General features: G+C 46.1%; 1 protein-coding gene across 1 annotated transcript in view; it reads left to right on the forward strand.

Moving 5' to 3' along the window:
• HPD (4-hydroxyphenylpyruvate dioxygenase) overlaps positions 1–14,704 on the forward strand; it is a 114,449-nt gene extending 99,745 nt beyond the window's left edge. The window contains exons 12-15 of the mRNA XM_063964475.1: positions 9,528–9,599; positions 9,894–10,016; positions 10,098–10,214; positions 14,495–14,704. Coding sequence (XP_063820545.1) covers positions 9,528–9,599; positions 9,894–10,016; positions 10,098–10,214; positions 14,495–14,605 — 423 coding nt within the window. The 3' untranslated portion in view covers positions 14,606–14,704. The remainder of the gene's footprint in view (positions 1–9,527; positions 9,600–9,893; positions 10,017–10,097; positions 10,215–14,494) is intronic.
• The last annotated feature ends 268 nt before the right edge of the window (positions 14,705–14,972 follow it).

Genomic DNA, 14,972 nt, shown 5'->3' on the forward strand with positions numbered 1-14,972 from the left:
GCGGTGATAATGTTTTGCGGTTACATCCTTCCTGGCCTTGACCAGGGTAGGGATGACTTCATCTGGAATGCCTTTTTCCTTCAGGATCCGGCGTTCAACCGCCACGCCGTCAAACGCAGCCGCGGTAAGTCTTGGAACAGACAAGGCCCCTGCTGGAGCAGGTCCTTTCTTAGAGGTAGAGGCCATGGTTCGTCCGTAAGCATCTCCTGAAGTTCCGGATACCAAGTCCTTCTCGGCCAATCCGGAACCACGAGTATAGTTCTTACTCCTCTCCTTCTTATGATTCTCAGTACTTTTGGTATGAGAGGCAGAGGAGGGAACACATACACTGACTGGTACACCCACGGTGTTACCAGAGCGTCCACCGCTATTGCCTGAGGGTCCCTTGACCTGGCGCAATATCTGTCTAGTTTTTTGTTTAGACGGGACGCCATCATGTCCACCTTTGGTTTTTCCCAACGGATCACAATCATGTGGAAGACTTCTGGATGAAGTCCCCACTCCCCCGGGTGAAGTCTTGTACTACAAACCTGAGATACCCTTGGTGAGAAGGGTAGATTGGGACGTGGAGATAAGCATCTTTTATGTCCAGAGACACCATATAGTCCCCTTCTTCCAGGTTCGCTATCACCGCTCTGAGTGACTCCATCTTGAATTTGAACCTTTTTATGTAAGTGTTCAAGGATTTCAGATTTAAAATTGGTCTCACCGAGCCGTCCGGCTTCGGTACCACAAACAGCGTGGAATAATACCCCTTTCCCTGTTGTAGGAGGGGTACCTTGATTATCACCTGCTGGGAATACAGCTTGTGAATGGCTTCCAGAACTGCCTCCCTGTCGGAGGGAGACTTTGGCAGAGCAGACTTCAAGAACCGGCGAGGGGGAAACGCCTCGAATTCCAGTTTGTACCCCTGCGATACTACCTGTAGAATCCAGGGATCCACTTGCGAGTGAGCCCACTGCGCGTTGAAATTCTTGAGACGGGCCCCCACCAAGTCTGAGTCTGCTTGTAAAGCCCCAGCGTCATGCTGAAGACTTGGCAGAAGCAGGGGAAGGCTTCTGCTCCTGGGAAGCGGCTGCATGGTGCAGTCTTTTTCCCCTTCCTCTGCCCCGGGGCAGAAAAGAGTGGCCTTTTGCTCGCTTGTATTTATGGGAACGAAAGGACTGAGTTTGAAAAGACGGTGTCTTTTTCTGCTGATGTGAAGTGACCTGGGGTAAGAAGGTGGACTTTCCACCCGTTGCCGTGGCCACCAGGTCCGAAAGACCAGCCCCAAATAACTCCTCCCCTTTATACGGCAATACTTCCATATGTCGTTTGGAATCCGCATCCCCTGACCACTGACGCGTCCATAACGTTCTTCTGGCAGAGATGGACATAGCACTTACTCTTGATGCCAGGGTGCAAATATCCCTCTGTGCATCACGCATATATAGTAATGCATCCTTCAAATGCTCTATAGTTAACAATATATTGTCCCTATCCAGGGTATCAATATTTTCAGTCAGGGAATCCGACCACGCGACTCCAGCACTGCACATCCAGGCTGAAGCGATTGCTGGTCGCAGTATAACACCAGTATGTGTGTATATACTTTTTAGGATATTTTCCAGCCTTCTATCAGCTGGTTCTTTGAGGGTGGCCGTATCAGGAGACGGTAACGCTACTTGTTTAGATAAACGTGTGAGCGCCTTATCTACCCTAGGGGGTGTTTCCCAACGTGTCCTAACCTCTGGTGGGAAAGGATATAGTGCCAATAATTTATTAGAAATTAGCAGTTTTTTGTCGGGAGAAACCCACGCTTTATCACATACCTCATTCAATTCATCTGACTCAGGAAAAACTATTGGTAGTTTTTTCACCCCCCACATAATACCCTTCTTAGTGGTATTTGTAGTGTCAGAAATGTGCAATGCTTCCTTCATTGCCGTGATCATGTAACGTGTGGCCCTACTGGACATTACGTTCGACTCATCACCGTCGACACTAGACTCAGTATCTGTGTCTGGGTCTGTGTCGACCCACTGAGGTAACGGGCGTTTTAGGGCCCCTGACGGTGTCTGAGACGCCTGGACAGGCACTAATTGATTTGCCGGCTGTCTCATGTCGTCAACAGTTTTTTGCAAAGTGCTGACATTATCACTTAATTGTTTAAACACGATCATCCAGTCAGGTGTCGACTCCCTAGGGGGTGACATCACTAACACAGGCAATTGCTCCGCCTCCACATCATTTTCCTCCTCATACATGTCGACACACACGTACCGACACACAGCACACACACCGGGAATGCTCTGATAGAGGACAGCACCCCACGAGCCCTTTGGAGAGACAGAGGGAGAGTCTGCCAGCACACACCCAGCGCTATATATATATATATATACAGGGATAACCTTATATAAGTGTTATTCCCTTATAGCTGCTGTTTATATTGTCATTTGCTGCCAATAGTGCCCCCCCTTCTCTTTTTTACCCTGATTCTGAAGCAGGACTGCAGGGGAGAGTCAGGGAGCCGTCCTTCCAGCGGAACTGTGAGGGAAAATGGCGCTTGTGTGCTGAGGAGATAGGCTCCGCCCCTTCACGACGTCCTTATCTCCCGCTCTTTTGTGTAAAAATGGCAGGGGTTAAAATAAGAATTTACTTACCGATAATTCTATTTCTCGGAGTCCGTAGTGGATGCTGGGGTTCCTGAAAGGACCATGGGGAATAGCGGCTCCGCAGGAGACAGGGCACAAAAAAGTAAAGCTTTACTAGGTCAGGTGGTGTGCACTGGCTCCTCCCCCTATGACCCTCCTCCAGACTCCAGTTAGGTACTGTGCCCGGACGAGCATACACAATAAGGGAGGCATTTTGAATCCCGGGTAAGACTCATACCAGCCACACCAATCACACCGTACAACTTGTGATCTAAACCCAGTTAACAGTATGACAACAGAAAGGGCCTCTTAAAGATGGCTCCTTAACAATAACCCGAATTAGTTAACAATAACTATGTACAAGTATTGCAGATAATCCGCACTTGGGATGGGCGCCCAGCATCCACTACGGACTCCGAGAAATAGAATTATCGGTAAGTAAATTCTTATTTTCTCTATCGTCCTAAGTGGATGCTGGGGTTCCTGAAAGGACCATGGGGATTATACCAAAGCTCCCAAACGGGCGGGAGAGTGCGGATGACTCTGCAGCACCGAATGAGAGAACTCCAGGTCCTCCTTTGCCAGGGTATCAAATTTGTAAAATTTTACAAACGTGTTCTCCCCCGACCACGTAGCTGCTCGGCAGAGTTGTAATGCCGAGACCCCTCGGGCAGCCGCCCAAGATGAGCCCACCTTCCTTGTGGAGTGGGCTTTTACAGTTTTAGGCTGTGGCAGGCCTGCCACAGAATGTGCAAGTTGAATTGTGTTACAAATCCAACGAGCAATCGACTGCTTAGAAGCAGGTGCGCCCAACTTGTTGGGTGCATACAATATAAACAGCGAGTCAGATTTTCTGACTCCAGCCGTCCTTGCAATGTATATTTTTAAGGCTCTGACAACGTCCAACAACTTGGAGTCCTCCAAGTCGCTAGTGGCCGCAGGCACCACAATAGGTTGGTTCAGATGAAATGCTGATACCACTTTAGGGAGAAAATGCGGACGAGTCCGCAGTTCTGCCCTATCCGAATGGAAGATTAGATAAGGACTTTTATAAGATAAAGCCGCCAATTCAGATACTCTCCTGGCAGAGGCCAGGGCTAGTAACATAGTCACTTTCAATGTGAGATATTTCAAATCCACCTTTTTCAATGGTTCAAACCAATGGGATTTGAGGAAATCTAAAACTACATTTAGATCCCACGGTGCCACCGGAGGCACCACAGGAGGCTGTATATGCAGTACTCCCTTGACAAAAGTCTGGACCTCAGGGACAGAGGCCAATTCTTTTTGGAAGAATATTGACAGGGCCGAAATTTGAACCTTAATGGATCCCAATTTGAGACCCATAGATAATCCTGATTGCAGGAAATGTAGGAAACGACCCAGTTGGAATTCCTCCTTCGGAACCCTCCGATCCTCGCACCACGCTACATATTTTCGCCAAATGCGGTGATAATGTTTCACGGTGACTTCCTTCCGTGCCTTAATCAAGGTAGGAATGACTTCTTCTGGAATGCCTTTCCCTTTTAGGATCTGGCGTTCAACCGCCATGCCGTCAAACGCAGCCGCGGTAAGTCTTGAAAAAGACAGGGACCCTGCTGTAGCAGGTCCCTTCTCAGAGGTAGAGGCCACGGTTCGTCCGTGAGCATCTCTTGAAGTTCCGGATACCAAGTCCTTCTCGGCCAATCCGGAACCACTAGTATTGTTCTTACTCTTCTTTGCCGTATGATCTTCAATACCTTTGGTATGAGCGGCAGAGGAGGAAACACATACACTGACTGGTACACCCAAGGAGTTACCAGTGCGTCCACAGCTATTGCCTGTGGATCTCTTGACCTGGCGCAATATTTGTCCAGTTTCTTGTTGAGGCGAGACGCCATCATGTCTACAATTGGTCTTTCCCAACGGTCTATTAACATGTTGAAGACTTCTGGATGTAGACCCCACTCTCCCGGATGAAGATCGTGTCTGCTGAGGAAGTCTGCTTCCCAGTTGTCCACGCCCGGGATGAACACTGCTGACAGTGCTATCACGTGATTCTCCGCCCAGCGAAGAATCTTGGCAGCTTCTGCCATTGCACTCCTGCTTCTTGTGCCGCCCTTCCTGTTTACATGGGCGACCGCCGAGATGTTGTCCGACTGAATCAACACCGGCTTTCCTTGCAGGAGAAGTTCCGCCTGGCTTAAAGCATTGTAGATTGCTCTTAGTTCCAGAATGTTTATGTGAAGAGACTTTTCCAGACTCGTCCATACTCCCTGGAAGTTTCTTCCTTGTGTGACTGCTCCCCAGCCTCTCAGGCTGGCGTCCGTGGTCACCAGGATCCAATCCTGAATGCCGAATCTGCGGCCTTCTAATAGGTGAGCCTTCTGCAACCACCACAGAAGTGACACCCTTGTCTTTGGTGACAGGGTTATTCGCAGGTGCATCTGCAGATGCGACCCTGACCATTTGTCCAACAGATCCCTTTGGAATATTCTTGCATGGAATCTGCCGAATGGAATTGCTTCGTAAGAAGCCACCATTTTTCCCAGGACTCTTGTGCATTGATGTACTGACACTTTTCCTGGTTTTAGGAGGTTCCTGACCAGATCGGATAACTCCTTGGCTTTTTCCTCTGGAAGGAAAACCTTTTTCTGAACCGTGTCCAGAATCATTCCTAGGAACAGCAGACGAGTTGTCGGGATTAAATGGGATTTTGGAATATTCAGAATCCACCCGTGTTGTCTTAGCACCTCTTGAGATAGTGCTAAAGCTGTCTCCAGCTGTTCTCTGGACCTTGCCCTTATTAGGAGATCGTCCAAGTATGGGATAACTAATACGCCTTTTCTTCGAAGAAGAATCATCATCTCGGCCATTACCTTGGTAAAGACCCGAGGCGCCGTGGACAATCCGAACGGCAGCGTCTGAAACTGATAGTGACAGTTTTGAACAATGAACCTGAGGTACCCCTGGTGTGCGGGGTAAATCGGAACGTGTAGATACGCATCCTTGATGTCCAAGGATACCATAAAGTCCCCTTCTTCCAGGTTCGCTATCACTGCTCTGAGTGACTCCATCTTGAACTTGAACTTTTTTATGTAGAGGTTCAAGGACTTCAGATTTAGAATAGGCCTTACCGAGCCATCCGGCTTCGGTACCACAAATAGAGTGGAATAATACCCCTTTCCTTGTTGTAATAGGGGTACTTTGACTATCACCTGCTGAGCGTACAGCTTGTGAATGGCTTCCAACACCCTCTCCCTTTCGGAAGAGACGGTTGGTAAGGCAGACTTCAGGAAACGATGAGGAGGATCCGTCTCTAATTCCAACCTGTACCCCTGAGATATTATCTGCAGGATCCAGGGGTCTACCTGCGAGTGAGCCCACTGCGCGCTGTAATTTTTGAGACGGCCCCCCACTGTCCCCGAGTCCGCTTGAGAGGCCCCAGCGTCATGCTGAGGTTTTTGCAGGAGCCGGGGAGGGCTTCTGTTCCTGGGAAGGAGCTGCCTGTTGGTGTCTCTTCCCTCTTCCTCTGCCTCGTGGCAGGTACGACAAGCCCTTTGCTCTCTTATTTTTGTAGGAGCGAAAAGGCTGCGGTTGAAAGGTCGGTGCCTTTCTCTGTTGGGGAGTGACTTGAGGTAAAAAAGTGGATTTCCCGGCAGTAGCCGTGGCCACCAAGTCTGATAGACCAACTCCAAATAACTCCTCCCCTTTATACGGCAAAACCTCCATGTGACGTTTTGAATCCGCATCGCCTGTCCACTGTCGTGTCCATAAGGCTCTTCTGGCTGAAATGGACATAGCACTCACCCGAGATGCCAGTGTGCAAATATCCCTCTGTGCATCACGCATATAGATAAATGCATCCTTTATTTGTTCTAACGACAGTAAAACATTGTCCCTATCTAGGGTATCAATATTTTCAATCAGGGATTCTGACCAAACTACTCCAGCACTGCACATCCAGGCAGTTGCTATAGCTGGTCGTAGTATAACACCTGCATGTGTGTATATATTCTTTTGAATAACTTCCATCTTTCTATCTGATGGATCCTTAAGTGCGGCCGTCTCAGGAGAGGGTAACGCCACTTGTTTGGATAAGCGTGTGAGCGCCTTGTCCACCTTAGGGGGTGTTTCCCAGCGCGCCCTAACCTCTGGCGGGAAAGGGTATAATGCCAATAACTTTTTTGAAATTATCAACTTTTTATCAGGAGCAACCCACGCTTCATCACACACGTCATTTAATTCTTCTGATTCAGGAAAAACTGTTTGTAGTTTTTTCACACCATACATAATACCCTGTTTTACGGTATCTGTAGTATCAGCTAAATGTAACGTCTCCTTCATTGCCAAAATCATATAACGTGTGGCCCTACTGGAAAATACGTTTGAATTTCTACCGTCGTCACTGGAATCAGTGCCCGTGTCTGGGTCTGTGTCGACCGACTGAGGCAAAGGGCGTTTTACAGCCCCTGACGGTGTTTGAGGCGCCTGGACAGGCATTAATTGATTGTCCGGCCGCCTCATGTCCTCAACTGACTGTTTAAGGGAAGATAAACCATCACGTAATTCCACAAATAAAGGCATCCATTCTGGTGTCGACCCCCTGGGGGGTGACATCTGCATATTTGGCAATTGCTCCGCCTCCACACCAATATCGTCCTCATACATGTCGACACCACGTACCGACACACACCGCAAACTCACAGGGAATGCTCTAATGAAGACAGGACCCACTAGCCCTTTTGGGGAGACAGAGGGAGAGTCTGCCAGCACACACCACAAAGCGCTATATATACAAGGGATATCCTTATATTAAGTGCTCCCTTATAGCTGCTTTAATATATATATATATAGCCATTAATGTGCCCCCCCTCTCTGTTTTACCCTGTTTCTGTAGTGCAGTGCAGGGGAGAGACCTGGGAGCCGTTCTGACCAGCGGAGCTGTGACAGAAAATGGCGCCGTGTGCTGAGGAGATAGGCCCCGCCCCTTTTTCGGCGGGTTCTTCTCCCGCTATTTTTCCAGTCAGGCAGGGGTTAAATATCTCCATATAGCCCCTATGGGCTATATGTGAGGTATTTTTAGCCTTGTATAAGGTTTATATTTGCCTCTCAGAGCGCCCCCCCCCAGCGCTCTGCACCCTCAGTGACTGCCCAGTGAAGTGTGCTGAGAGGAAAATGGCGCACAGCTGCAGTGCTGTGCGCTACCTTATGAAGACTGAGGAGTCTTCAGCCGCCGGTTTCCGGACCTCTTCACGCTTCAGCATCTGCAAGGGGGTCGGCGGCGCGGCTCCGGGACCGGACTCCACGGCTGGGCCTGTGTTCGATCCCTCTGGAGCTAATGGTGTCCAGTAGCCAAGCAGCAAATCCACTCTGCATGCAGGTGAGTTTACTACTTTCCCCCTAAGTCCCACGTTGCAGTGATCCTGTTGCCAGCAGGACTCACTGTAAAGAAAAAAAACCTAAACTAAACTTTCTCTAAGCAGCTCTTTAGGAGAGCCACCTAGATTGCACCCTTCTCGTTCGGGCACAAAATCTAACTGGAGTCTGGAGGAGGGTCATAGGGGGAGGAGCCAGTGCACACCACCTGACCTAGTAAAGCTTTACTTTTTTGTGCCCTGTCTCCTGCGGAGCCGCTATTCCCCATGGTCCTTTCAGGAACCCCAGCATCCACTTAGGACGATAGAGAAAATACATCCATATAGCCCAGGAGCTATATGTGATGTATTCTTTTGCCACCTAAGGTATTATCATTTATATTGCGTCTCAGGGCGCTCCCCCCCTAGCGCCCTGCACCCTCAGTGACCGGAGTGTGAAGTGTGCTGAGAGCAATGGCGCACAGCTGCGGTGCTGTGCGCTACCTTAGTCTGAAGACAGGATTGTCTTCTGCCGCCGATTTCACCGGACCTCTTCGTCTCTTCTGGCTCTGTAAGGGGGACGGCGGCGCGGCTCCGGTGACCCATCCAGGCTGTACCTGTGATCGTCCCTCTGGAGCTAATGTCCAGTAGCCTAAGAAGCCCAATCCACTCTGCACGCAGGTGAGTTCGCTTCTTCTCCCCTTAGTCCCACGATGCAGTGAGCCTGTTGCCAGCAGGACTCACTGAAAATAAAAAACCTAAATTAAACTTTTATTCTAAGCAGCTCAGGAGAGCCACCTAGCCTGCACCCTTCTCGTTCGGGCACAAAAATCTAACTGAGGCTTGGAGGAGGGTCATAGGGGGAGGAGCCAGTGCACACCACCTGATCCTAAAGCTTTTATTCTTGTGCCCTGTCTCCTGCGGAGCCGCTATTCCCCATGGTCCTTACGGAGTCCCAGCATCCACTAGGACGTCAGAGAAATAATCAAGCATCTTTTTTGTCATTTTTATGGATGATATGAATTGTTATTACTTTTGAAGTGATTATACTGTATTATTATTATATTTTATTTATAGGGCGCCACAAGTGTTTCGCAGCGCCGTACAAAGGACAGTAAAGGGAGACAAAACTTAGCATAACAGTAAATAAATAACAAAAATGGAGTGCAGGTAACAAAGAACACCACAATTCTCAAAACATAATACAGCTTAGATGTTATTTTAAACAGATCTTTCCTTTAAAATAAACGAATTATACTAATCAAACCAGCAGCTGATTCAACCTTTTTGTTATATTCAAATTGTGTGCCCATACTATTTCCTTGTCAAGAAAAAATAAAATGTATTTACATTCTATGGCATTGTGTAAGATATTGATCAGTACTATTAACATTTATTTATATTGAACCCTCATACTCCGCAGTACTTTACTATACAGTAATAAATCAATAATGGGTCGTCACAAACCGACAAAGAGTTAGGAGGGTCCTACCTACAATTTACAAATCTGTAGAAATAAAATGTGATATTTAAAAATGACCAATCTATCTTTTCATAGGAATATGTTGAATATTACGGTGGCCCGGGGGTTCAGCACATTGCCCTGAACACTTCCGATATTATCACTGCGGTGAGTGTCTCTGTACCTCAGTATCACAAACACCAACTTTATATTTAGGGGTTGATGGATCAAGCAGGGAAAAGAGTGGAGAAGTATACCAGTGGAAAAGTTGCCCATAGCAACCAATCAGAATTGAGGTAACATTTATCAAGTACATGATAGGTACATGATAGGTGATTGGTTACTATGTGCAATTTCTACACTGTTCCACTTCTTCACTCTTTTCACTGCTTGTTTCATCAACTCCTTAGTTCCATAAATAATTGACTTTGTGTACACTGTAAATGAAAATATTTTCTGCAGATTTCCAATTTGAAAGAAAGGGGCATGGAATTCATGTCTGTGCCGTCCTCCTATTATCAAACACTGAGGGAAAATTTGGTGACAGCAAAAATACATGTTACAGAAAACATTGACAAGCTGGAGGTTGGTACAGGGCACATGTTAATGTAATTATCTTCACACTCATTTAATAATATTTTGCTAACTTAAATCTCCTCATTTTAGGAGCTAAAAATCTTGGTGGACTATGATGAGAAAGGATATTTGCTGCAGATTTTTACTAAGCCAGTCCAGGACAGACCCACTTTATTTCTTGAAGTCATTCAACGTCATAATCATCAGGTAAGCATGTATGGATTTACCGTGCTCCTGCAGAATGGGTGCAGAAACAGCAGCCGTGTTTCAATAAAAATTTTTTATATTTATTGAAGCATTACATCATATATATCAAATGTACTGTTTCAAGTTTGAACAGTAAAAATAGAAAAAATCTCAAGTTCACAACTAAGGGGAGTATTTAATTAGTGCTGTTTTTTTGACCAGTCGAAAAAACTGCACTTTTCGACCATTTTTAGGTTGAATTTACATTCAGCCTATTCAATGACCGTGCCGTTTTTTCGACTGGCCGAAAAATCCGGCACTGTCGAAAAACCACGTGTATCAGTGTGTTCGTTGCCGATACACGTGTTTTGGCAAATATGCGGTTTTTGCACATTTTTGGCGCAATTTTCACCCATGCTGATTTGGCAAAAAAATGGATTCCAAAAAATGGGCGAAAACGCCCGCAATTGAATACCCTGTATAGAATTAGAATACCTTATGTATAAAAACACCAAAAATCAGTAAACATTCCCCGTGTGACTTATCTTAATCACTCCTGGTATAGACAGTTGAAATCAGTCAGAGCCATAACTAGACATTTTGGTGCCCTGGGCCAGAAGAAAGCATTGGCTTTTACCTATGGGTTGCAGGACTTCAGCCCCCCAAGTAAAATCGGCCACCCAGTGTCACAGAAGCCAGATGCAGTCCATGACTGCACTGGCTTCACTGTGACTGTCAGTAACTTCCTGTTGGAAGTCCTACCTGTCAGTCAGAGACACACAAGGCAGTCCCATTGGGAGGTGTTCCCTCCCTCTGGAACTGCCAGACCGGGCAATGATAAGCAGAAAGCTGGCTTCCTATAGGAAGCTACTCCATGCCTTTCGCACAGCCCAATCTAGCTTCTATGGGCTGCAGTCGGGGTAGTCCATAGAAGCCAGACGTTTGCTCATATGCAATCAAACCGTGGCGTCTGCACATGCGCGGGTCCCGACACCTGCAGGATGCACAGCGCAGGTGCTGGAATCCAGGGCTGTCTTTCTCAGGGTCTCCTCTCTGGGCATGGGGGTAGCAGCAGCCCCCCTACTAAACATAAGTAGGAACATTGCTGATGTATATGTATAGCTATAGATATATACACACACACATACATTATATATATATATATATATATATATATATATATATATATATATATATATATATATATATATATATATATATATATATATATATATATATATACATATACACACACACATACACTTATAGGGGTGTGGTATGGTATGCCGGCGGCTGGGCTCCCGGCGACCAGCATACTGGCACCGGAAGCCCGACCGCCGGCATACCAACAGCGTGGTGAGCGCAAATGAGCCCCTTGCGGGCTCACCACGCTGCGGACACGGTGGCGCGCTACGCGCGCAACGCTATTTATTCTCCCTCCAGGGGGGGTCATGGACCCCCACGAGGGAGATAAACTGTTGGTATGCCGGTTGTCGGGATTCCGGCACCGGTATACTGTGCGCCGGGATCCCGACAGTCGGCAACCTGAAGACCACCCCATTTATATAACACCTATACTTCCAGAACACTCATAAGAAAATAGATTTAGACACCAGTCCTCTTATACCATCATTTATGCACTTAATTTGAGAGCTCTTTGTCATTTAGTTACATTATACAGTATTTGAAACCACACATTTCTTAGGAGTCATACCCAGGACCTTGAGTCATCCTCCTTTATTTAAAGCACACATTTCATAATACTGTCATGCTAAGGATTCAAACCCATGATCTGCCATATTGCAGTCACACCTTTTACTAATGGAGCTATTTGCTCCTGTATGGGAAGTATAGTATGAGAGTATTTTAAAATGTGTGCCTTAAATAAAGGAGTGCGTTTCTGAAGGTGCTTAGAGATGTTGGCAGGCAATTGGGTTGTCCAGGTAATGTTGGGGATTAAAGAGGAGGAAGTTGCAAGTGATAAAATAAAGATCCACTGCGCTACCAATAGCAGCTGGTAAAGGGATGTCAATCCCTAGGAAATGTAGTGTTACAGAAATAGATACTATACCAGAGCTGTTGCTTATTCAATCTCAATAAATGCAATTCAGTAGAATATTACGCACATGTGGATAGTTCATGGCAATTCCTTGGCAGATGTTTGCAGAAATGCCGAATAATCAGGGTTCCACTTTAAATCCAGTAGCTAAAGGCAGGTTGGTATGAATGGAGATATGGCTTAGTCCAAAAGTAGGTAGGATAAATTCCAAAGGGTATTTCAGTTGAAGGCACAGGCTTGACGCGTTTCACTGGGCAGATCAACACCCAGTTTCCTCAGAAGCATGAGCTGACTATCTCAGGAGCTCACTTATATACCCCCTTAATTTAGACAAACATTTGCATGTGTGTAAACACTAATTATCCTATCCATCATGTATTATAAATATGTGAGGGCAATCCTATTTACCAAACGTATACAACAATGCATTGTGAATACAAACATCATAAAAACTGGTATTTATAATTCATTTGAAAGATAGTTTCCAGATCTGATGTGTGGTCACGTGATCTCTGTCCGGTCACGTGTGCTCCGTGTGCCAATCGTCAGCCGAGATATACAATCTCAGTTCCTGGTTCCTAATCATATCCATAAGAGCCAACTAATAATAATAATATGGGGTCCCCATACTCTGAGCTCTCTGGCTCTGATATGTCACCTGCTGACATGGCAGGCAGATGTTGGAAAACCAGTTGATATAGAGGAGTGGTCTGAGGTATGGGGGCTCATTGCTTCAAGCTCCATCAGCATTAAAATTAAAGAAACCACTTACAACCGCCTATATCAATGGTATTATTATGTCCTCTTCAACCTCAGTAACATGTTTCCCGACACCACGGGCAGATGTTGCAGAGGCTGTCCACTTTCAGGCGCCTTCCTAAACATCTGGTGTATCTGTCCGAGACTAGCTAGCTTCTGGACTGCCCCTGATACACTCCATTCTATCCATGATCCTTCCTCAGGCATTATTTGCTACCCTAGACCATCCCAGATGTTACTAAATCCCAAGCTAAACTTATACATCATATCAACATTTACTAGAAATCTTCACACTCTCCTTCACTCACTGCTGTTATAAAATCGATTATGATATCCTATTGTATAGAATATATGACTGCCATTTTAAACAGCTTAGCAAAATCATGTTGTAAAACATGGTAGCCATGGGCTGCCTACCGTAATGTTTCCCTCCCACTTTCCTCTTAGCCCCTTTATCACTCTGGTTCACCTCATTTTTTTTTTTTACCTGTGCCCTGGGCAACTACCCTCCTTTCTTTCCTCTCACCTTAGGGGGTAATTCAGACCTGATCGCTGGGCAGCGATTTTTTGCTGTCCTGCGCTCAGATAGTCGCCGCCTACAGGGGGAGTGTATTTGAGCTGTGCAAGTGTGCGAACACATGTGTAGCAGAGCTGCACAAACAGATTTTGTGCAGTCTCTGTGCAGCCCAGGACATACTCAGCCGCTACGATCACTTCAGCCTGTCCGGGACCAGAATTGACGTCAGACACCCTCGCTTAGACACGCCTGCATTTTTCCAGACACTCCTTGAAAACGGTCAGTTGCCACCCACAAATGCCCTCTTCCTGTCAATGTCCTTGTGAACGCCGGTGCGATTGGATCCTTTGCACAAACCTGTCACTGACCAGCGATCCCCGTTGCTGCGGTCCGTCGAGCGTGTGCATTGCATATGCATATGCATGCGCAGCTCAGGCCTGATCTCCCGCTCTGCAAAAAAGCACAGCAGCGCTCAGGTCTGAATTACCCCCTTATTCCCCTTACCTCTCCTTTCACTCCTCTTACATAATTAAAAAAAAGATAAAACTGGGCCATTGATTTCTTAGCTAGTTCTACATTATTATCTCATAATAAGACTGTTACTATTGTTATTTTGACATTGTAACCCATGTTTTTACTCATTTTCTACATCTGTTATGTGGCCTCAGAAATAAACGTATAAAAAATTAGTAGAGATCTGCGGGTTCGGTTTTACTCGGATTTACTCTGGTCTTGAAACGGCATCTTATTGGATCACGGATTTCACGCGTTTTGGATAGCCAATAAGCAAAACCCGAAAAACCCAAGTAAATCCGAGTAAAACCAAACCCGCACATCTCTAAAAATTAGACATGGCTGGCGGCAGCTCACATAATGTGGGTGGGTGGGTGGAACAAGCAAACTCAGAGCTGACTCCTATGTTCCAATGATCAGAACCACTGAAAGATTCTGCATGTTTTATTTCAGGGCTTTGGTGCTGGCAATTTCAAGTCACTGTTCCAAGCCATTGAACAGGATCAGGATGCACGAGGAAACCTCTCTGACCTTACTCCAAATGGGGACCTGGAATGTCTATAGGATGCACAGATTTGACCAAGTATATATCAAATGCAATCCAAGTACTGACAAAGTCCTAAAGTTACTACATAAGAAAAACAAAATAAATACTTAAATATACATCTTACCTGGCTTGTTACTCTAGCATACCACATTATTACATCATTAGAGTAATAGTTTTGTTCAGCTCTCTTAATTAGAGATGAGCGGGTTCGGGTTTTACTCGGATTTACTCGGTTCTCAAAACGGCATCTTATTGGCTATCCAAAACAAGAGACATCCGTGAGCCAATAAGATGCCATTTTGAGAACCGAGTAGCTCCGAGTAAAACCGAACCCGCTCATCTCTACTCTTAATGTAGAGTATAATATATTCTATATTGACGCTA

Source organism: Pseudophryne corroboree, chromosome 1, assembly GCF_028390025.1.
Source record: "Pseudophryne corroboree isolate aPseCor3 chromosome 1, aPseCor3.hap2, whole genome shotgun sequence".
NCBI classification, from domain to species: domain Eukaryota; kingdom Metazoa; phylum Chordata; class Amphibia; order Anura; family Myobatrachidae; genus Pseudophryne; species Pseudophryne corroboree.